Genomic DNA, 8,282 nt, shown 5'->3' on the forward strand with positions numbered 1-8,282 from the left:
GCGGTAGGTCAGCCATTATTCACTCGTCAGCATCCACTACAATCCTAGAAGATAAAAACAAGACAGAAGATTACTTTTCAAAAACAACGCAAGATACGTTCCACAACCACAAGTTTGTTACAAAACCATTATTGATTCTGTCATTTCCACAGAGTACCATCAAAATACAAATATGACTGAACAACAAGGATGGCCTGCTGTCCCAGGGTCAGTGTGAGCGTTTCAGACCAACTCCCTGTCATTCACCCAATTGGGTCAGTGCAATCGCTTATATATTTTTTAATCAAGTACATTAATTTTATGCTTTTCAAACTTTTCAAAATGTGATGTTCCGAGACATTTTGTGGCAAATTCTTCTTGTCAACTTCGTAAACATGAATTTATGACATTAAGTTTCTGTTTAATCATAACTATAATTTCAAGTTTATGTAAGAAACATACATTTGATTGAAGTGTAAAATAAAAATGATTTAAAAAAATTTATGTAAAAATTTGAATTAATTTTATCATTTTTTTAATTTACTGTTATGGACTGATTGTAAAGCTTATGTAACTTAAAATGTTCCTTAATTTCATCTTAAGTAACAGAGCAATAGTAAAAGATTTATTGCTTTGAAGAGGAAAAAAAGTTGCTTTATCATTAAAGGTTTTCTTCAATAGCTTTTACACTGTTTCAGAGGACATAAAATCTGTAATTCATGTTTTAAAAAAAACCTAGACATTGAATAATTCTTTGCACAAGTTGCTCAAATCATTCTTACGTAAATTCACAAAAAAGAAATTTGAACAATTTGCCAATCATGATGTTTGAGTTTCACAAATGAGGCCAAAGAATGCCCATCATTCCTCAGATCCCCAACAAAACATGTTGAAATAAACTTCTTGCTTACAAGTGACTCAAAAGAGTCTATTTTTTCCATCGCACAGAAACATCTGAATCATACTGCTAACTCTATGACACAGACTCAGGTTGCTCGCACTTTCCGTCTTGTTTCCCTCCCCGTGCTGCGTTTGGTAATCATCTACCCTTCTTTCTCAGTACTCCGTGTCCCTCGTTCATTCCACCCTCCCCCATCCAGCAAGCCGGCGCAGACACGCAGACATGAATCAGCAGGCATTGGGGGTGGAGGCCAGAGGACAAGGTAAGGCCTTGAGAGCACAATTCAGACATAATGTCATCTATGATGCATAGAACAAACACGATAAACAATTTGAAAATTATGCGTGACTCAAATGTTTCATTATCACATGGTAAGCTTAAAGCATTAATTCACCAAAAAAAAAAAAATTACAGTTCTGTCATGTACTTTGAGGCTTTTCTGCCCCTTGTCCCTATCCACTACTTTGTTTCAATCAGAGCAGCTTGAACAACTTTCTAAATGTATGCTTTTGTGTTTCACAGAAGTAGGTAGGTCATATTGGGTGTATAAATAACACAAATTTTTACTATTAAAAGTGGTAACATTTTAAAAGTCCTAGACTCACTGAATAAAATGTGCCTGTGGTGACAGTTCTGCAGAAGGACATTTTGTTGCTTCTTGCAAGTTCACTTTCAAAGTGAAATGTCCAGAGAAACTGATGAACGTGAATCGGGCAACATTTTACGATGCTGACAGTTGTACGTATCACAGCAGTTTGGAAATGTTGGGTGAAATTTAATCATGTTTTAAAATGACGTATTAGCTACACTAAATGTAACTGATAGCGTTAATAAACGCAAGTGTGAGAGAAACATTCACTTGCAGAAGCAACCAGGCCATCTTTTATTGTGACCTAATGTTGTACCAGGTGAGCTACCGAGCAAGTTTACAACTTCAGAAAAATCATACATAGCTGGTTATGTTATGAGGACGACAAAATGCATTAGTTTACAAACCATACACTACGATAAAAGTGTTTTGAGTTCATAACATAGTAATGTCCTAGGAAAAAAAATATTAATTCACAATTTTCCATTGTAATAATTTGTGCGTGTTGGCGTTTTACTGCCTCTACTGTTCAATTCAGCTAGAAAATCCAGTGAATTGTATGTATAGCTACATTTATTTAATTTTTTTTTAATATAGATAGAGGCCTGTTTTTCCAATGAGCATGTTACAAAATTCATGATTTCTGATTGATTAAAAAAAAAAAAAAAACAGCGGCGGCGGCAACGATATCACATAAGGGCTGAATTTGTGGACTTGTGTATGCTTTATAATAAATCACCACTAAATTATTTTTTATGTGGTAATTAGTGCTTATTAGTCATCATTATATAGCATTTATTCTACCTCAAAACTTTGGACTCACTACATCACATGCTATACAAATCACCCAAATGAAATAAATGGATGTTCATTTCAACACAATGAAGTTTCCTGGGGTGTCGCAGCAGTGCAAGCAAATTAGCCTGAATTGACAATGTTTGAAATATCTGAACACGCTCGTCTCGTTCCCCCGTCACCAGTCGATCTATTGATCTGGTCTGGGTATACACAAGCTGCAATGCGTGAATGGAAAAGGGAAACATTAAGGTCAGCTCGCTATTGCTAATGGCTAACACACTAGCCTACATTATTAGCACTAAAAAAAAAATGTGTCTTATGGTACCAAGACACGTTTGACCCTTGGTATCTAAAGTGTCTGCACAAGAACAAACAATTAAACTGCTCAACGTCAGCCAACGTGATCAGTTGGCCTCCACAAGCATAAACCATCCAGTTAAACTCTGACTTTGTGCTAATGCTGATGTCTTTTCTCAGGGCTGACAAAGTGATATCTATGAGCAAACAAAAGACTGAATCAGTTAGTGTGTGAGTACTGAAGAACAGGGTGGGAAGATGTCTCCATCGCTCTTTGCCGTTTAAGGGCGGAAAAAAATAAATAAAAATCATCGCACTGCAAAGCCCGAGGCTGAATCAGATGTGACCGAGTACTGACTTGCCATGGATTCTGCAGTCAGGGCAAATGGTGGCCATTTTAATGCACTGGCATCAATACAGAAATATGCCATTTTGTATTTAAAAACATACTTGTTTCGGGGGTTTTCCTCCCCTTGCCAGCATCATGATTATCATTACTGAAGGAAGTATGGTGCACACATACCTCACGATTGAAATCATCTAGGCTATAAAAAGAAATGTGGTTTTGTCAGTTGTAAAGCACATTTGCTTTTTATTACAGCTGGTTGATTTTAAGCAACACAACCCACCTTCCAGATTCACAACAGGGTAAAGTGCAGTCCGAGTTTATAAATGGACTCCTCAAACATGAGGAAAAAAGGTGGCCATGTTAGCTTTCGGTCTCTTAAAGGGCTGTAACTGCATAACAGTACTTCGATTTGAACACCAATTCAGAAGAACTGTCTATTTTTGGATGCCTGGTTGAAAAGTGTTGACTTGCTGACTCAAAAACTAAGCTAGCTGGATATAAAACCAATGATATAGATATAGAATGTCACAAGGAGCATCTTTTCAAGGATGTTTGCTGATACACATGTCTTAGTGTCACTAAGTGACGTCTTTAGAAAATGCTCGGAGCATTTGAGGCCTGCTCTTCACAGACAACCTACATGCACAGCACATTGTTCTTATATAGATTTAACTTTTTTTTTTTTTTAAACATGAAAATAAACCATGCCAGTATTTAAAGGCATTTAAAGGTTATTACAGCAACTTACAGTATCATGACAGAAAAAAAAGGTAAAACAATATGCAATTATTATTAACATATATATATATATATATATTTATTTTTTTTTTCTTCTTTTACACATAAAATTACGTAAAACAGCGCATGCATGAAATAGCTGAACTATCAGGGCATATATAAGGTTTGCTACGTCACTTCCTAAATCGGTAATATTCCACCGAATCGTTCAACGACCAGCAAAACCGATTGTAACGTCACACATCGATCAAAAGCTACGGAGATTTCTTCATCAGAGGTGAATGAATTACATAAGGATGTTCTTACCAAACCAAATCAGGAAACACACTTTAGCAGACACGTTGGCATCTTTGCAGCAATAAAAAGGACTGACGTGATTGCACTAAATAACTATCTTGTATTTATTCAACATGTCTCGCCGCGTCGGATTAGATTTTTCTTCAGAGAACTTTAAATACAGAGATTACACTGTCGCCGATTTGCGCCCTCGAGTAAAGGCTTTAGTAGGCTGGAAGTTTGGCCGGTATAATGGAATGAAACTTATGTAATGACCTCCGCCCGGTCTCCAACAAATTCGATGATGGCCTGTTCTAATATTATAATCGTTAATTTTATCTCGAATATAACGCGCATTCGTTCCTCTGAAGAATCTGATTTTTTTCCGCCCCACCTAAGTGCACTGCCTCGCCTTTCCCCGGAGCTAATAAAGCTGTTCTATCTCAAACCCGACAGAAGCAGACCGCGGATTAGATTGACTACGAAGCCGGTTAATGTCTGAAAAGTTGATGAACATAAACGCTCACCTCACCGGTAAAGCGATTCCTCCGTTCTCGCCTCTCTCACGTTTACCGGCGTCTGCGATCAGCTGGCGAAGGGAGTGACGCGATTAGTAACAGCTGGCCGCTGGATCTGCGACGTCAAGGGTTCGCTATGACGACTGTCTTCCGTAGATTATGAATGACTTCCGCTTCAGCCAACGTTAAGCCTCGACTCCCAAGAAAGGGGGCGGGACAAAACGGTTCCAACCAATTAAAATGTTCCCTGCTCAGGGACGATCCGTTTCCAGCCAATCATCTGTACATGTGGAAGTTTACTGAACATCCCCCAAAGTTCTTTTCCTCTAAAGTTACTTTCAATAAAATAAGAATTTCAACATGCCAGGCGTATACACAATAAAACATTCATTATAAAGGTATGAAAAAAAGCACACGTGCTGTTATAAACAAATATTGCTCTCAAAAAGCGCACACATGCAGGAACTGTAAAATAAAATGTCAGTAAAAAAAATGTTTGGCGGTTGTTTCTCCTTATGATTCCCCTCTGTAACCTTTGCTGTTGCTAAGTTTGGCTGCACAGCACCGTGTTCTTCTCTCTGATGGCCCTGTTCTAAGTATAGGGTCAGTGTCTGAGCCAAAAACAGGTCGTATGTTCACGTTTGAGTGGTATATACTGTTCGTACTTTGCTCTTCTCGTTAAAGGCTAACTCTAGGTTCTCTACAAATCTAATATAATGACAGATTTTCTTTTGTTTACAGCTGAATAAAATGGGTGATCAGGTGATCAAGTGGTAGATATCTGTACTTATCTCAGATGTGTGTGTGTGTGTGTGAACGCCAGACTGTTTCTCCATTCCTGCTGGGCACGTAAGAGGAGTTCTGTTTCCATGGTGATGCGTCATCACGCTCAAACGACCTTCATGCTGGTAGAACGCGGAGTTTTTCTTGCTACCAACTAACGTTAGCGATTTAAGGATAGTTAGAATTTAATCATGTAATAATTTCTCTTTTAATGCGGATGAAATTGCTTTGAGTTTAACTAATTAATTTGAAATGAAAATAGCACGTCAGTAAGTAATGTGTTGAAATATGGCATCGTTTAGAGACAGACGGATCAAAGGCGCTTCTCAGACAACAAACATGCGCCAGGAGATTTCAGTTAAAAAAGAGTTTCATGTTCCTCCTTTGGCTGCCACAATGAAAGAGAGCAAAAAGAAAAGGAAAGACACAACAAAAGAGAAAAAGAAATCGACGAATGGCATTAACCAGTCAAGGGATTCAGGTGAGTTGGTTTTTAAAAACGAGAGATTTTGAACGTTTTACGTGGTGGCATAAATAAATGCGTTGATTAATTAATAAATAAATATTATAATATAATATATAAAAATGTAGCTGTTGGAGAACAAAAAGATTTAAAGGGATAGTTCATCAAAAAAAAAAAATTCTGTCATAATTTATTAACCCTCATATCGTTCCAAACCTATGACTTTCTTTATTCTGTGGAACACAAATGAAGATATTCTGAGAAATGCCTCAATTTTGTTTTTGGTCCATATGATGAAAGTCAGTGGTAACTGGTAACCATTTGGCTAAGGTAACTTCTTTTGTGTTCCACAGAAACAACATCAGGGTAAGTAAATGATCACAGAATTTCTATTTAAACTATAGGTTTATGCTTAAAACAAGTTTAAAAAAATAAATAAATAATACATTAACATTTAAGATGCATTATCTGAAAACTCTAAATATTGTTTGTAGTTTAAAAGAATTTTATTAATTTTTAATGTTTCGATAATTTATGGTAAAACAAGGCATAGTTAATTAGGAATAAAAAACAATTTCAGTGCTGTCAAATAAATAACATTAATGAAACATTTATTTCCAAAGGCTGTCTTTAACAGTATTTTACTTGTGTTGATTGATAGCTGCCTCCTTCAGTAGCTTAGTGCATTAGTGAGTTGCTGTTTTGTTTCAGAAGCATTGTTTTAAACCTTCTATAGTTTCTCTGTTCTGGGTGATTAACTCGTAATCCATATACCCATCTGATCTTCCTCTAGAGAAACTCCAGACAGAACTGTGGACAAACGGTGAGATGAGTGATGGTCAGGCCAAAGCCAAAGAACGTAAGAGCAGCAAATCCAAAAATCCCAAGGGTGTATCAGAAGTGGTTCCAACAGAGGAGGACAAATCTGATTCGACTGATCTGGAACAGGACAGCTTGAGGTGGGAAGGAGCTCTTGAAGACCCCACTGCAGAGGCCCAACGGTTGGAGGTCTACAGAGCCAACCGCCGTAAACGTTATTTGGCATCAAGACAGGCTTTTCTACAAAATATTCAGACTGGTTTAAGCATAGACTCAAACTCTTCAAAACTAAATACACGAAAAAAGCCTGGAGTTTTAACATGAACTTATATCATGAAATCTTATAATCAGGCTATATACTGTATGAACAGGTTGTGTGGTGTTATTAACATAACTGTACTGGGAAAGTTCTTCAAACCTGAATGTGCAATATAATTTCTCTCGTATGTGGATACTCTCACATGAAGGTCTGCTATTAAGCATTGCATCATTTTGTGCTTATACATTGATCCCTGGTTTTGTTACCATGATGCATCCTATATGCTATTCAGTTCATCCATTTGAGCCTCTACTGAATCTATTTAGCATTGTTGTCATCTATTACTACAATAACCATGTTTGATTTTTTATCAAGGACTTCAGGAATTTGCCTTTTGTTTATTTACGTAGGTATAGTTCACTGTAATTGATTTTATGGCTTCAAAATATGCACATACTAATTTAAAAAGGCACATCGAAAAGTGCTATATATTTTTTCACAATCTTAGATATGACATAAATTGCCTCCATTTTATTTTAAATAATTATATTATTATAATAATCATGTATTATACTGTACAATACAAAATATTTAAATAATATTATTGCATACACACACACACACACACACACACACACAAAGACACATTATATATTTATACACATACCTTTAAAAAAATACCTTTTTTTCAAAGAAATTAATACTTTTATTCAGGATGCATTAAACTGTTCAAAAGTGAGTAAATATGTTTATAATGTATTATTTAATATAAATGATGTTCTTTTGAATGTTCTATTCATCATAGAATACATAAAAATATAACATTTTCAACCTACTTAAGAATGAAATAATATTAAGAAGTGTTTCTTCAGCACCAAATCGGCATAGAATGATTTCTGAAGGTTCTGTGATGAATAAATTCTATTTTAAAATAAATGAAAATTGAAAAGTTGTTTTAAATAGTAATAATATTTAAAAATGTTACTGCTTAAGAGACTTCTTACCGACCCCAAACTTATATATTCACGTTCACGTATAAAACAAAATTCATGTAAAAAGTCCAAACCAGTAAAACATAATTTATTGCTCTTTAAAGGTTACAGATATGAGTATGACAAACATGTGCTGTATTTTTAAACTGAGTAAAAAACAAGACATGAACCATGAATGAGTAACAGTGACTAAAACTGCCCAACCAGTGCAGATGATACACTTGCTTTGCAGCACATTGTATGTAAAAACAGCCTGGTGTGTGACTGTCTTCTTCGTGTTATAATGGTGCCTCATGTGTACATTCCTTACTATGCTGTATCTAAAACTGTGATGTATAACATTATAAACTGAAACTGTAAAATATGGTTGCCAACCTGATTTCACATTTTGTAGTGTGTAAGTAAACTGGACCTATTAAAGGGCTCATCCATTTGCATGTCATTAATAATGCATCAGTACTGCAACATGCTTCCTGATAGAAAAATGGACCAACATGGAAGTCATCACATTAAAATATCAG

At 35.9% G+C, this 8,282-nt stretch overlaps 1 protein-coding gene across 3 annotated transcripts; it reads left to right on the top strand.

Moving 5' to 3' along the window:
* On the top strand, positions 1 to 8,198 carry liat1 (ligand of ATE1). Of its 3 annotated transcripts, XM_058758474.1 has the most exons (4): positions 1 to 254; positions 1,040 to 1,142; positions 5,269 to 5,709; positions 6,485 to 8,198. In XM_058758474.1, exons 3-4 carry the CDS (start codon positions 5,517 to 5,519, stop codon positions 6,832 to 6,834), a joined length of 543 nt encoding a protein of 180 aa, XP_058614457.1. In that variant the 5' UTR covers positions 1 to 254; positions 1,040 to 1,142; positions 5,269 to 5,516; the 3' UTR covers positions 6,835 to 8,198. The 3 variants fall into 3 exon arrangements, with proteins under 3 accessions (XP_058614457.1, XP_058614456.1, XP_058614458.1); XM_058758473.1 differs by having other exon boundaries at positions 1 to 1,142; XM_058758475.1 differs by lacking the exons at positions 1 to 254; positions 1,040 to 1,142 and having other exon boundaries at positions 5,067 to 5,353; positions 5,531 to 5,709.
* The last annotated feature ends 84 nt before the right edge of the window (positions 8,199 to 8,282 follow it).

The sequence above is a fragment of the Onychostoma macrolepis genome, chromosome 21 (genome assembly GCF_012432095.1).
Source record: "Onychostoma macrolepis isolate SWU-2019 chromosome 21, ASM1243209v1, whole genome shotgun sequence".
Lineage (NCBI taxonomy): Eukaryota > Metazoa > Chordata > Actinopteri > Cypriniformes > Cyprinidae > Onychostoma > Onychostoma macrolepis.

Excerpts from the sequence above, each read along its gene's own strand:
- liat1 (XM_058758473.1), top strand. The coding sequence starts at position 5,517 with ATGGCATCGTTTAGAGACAGACGGATCAAAGGCGCTTCTCAGACAACA. Across the intron at positions 5,710-6,484 it reads TAACCAGTCAAGGGATTCAG|AGAAACTCCAGACAGAACTG; the intron begins GTGAGTTGGTTT and ends ATCTTCCTCTAG.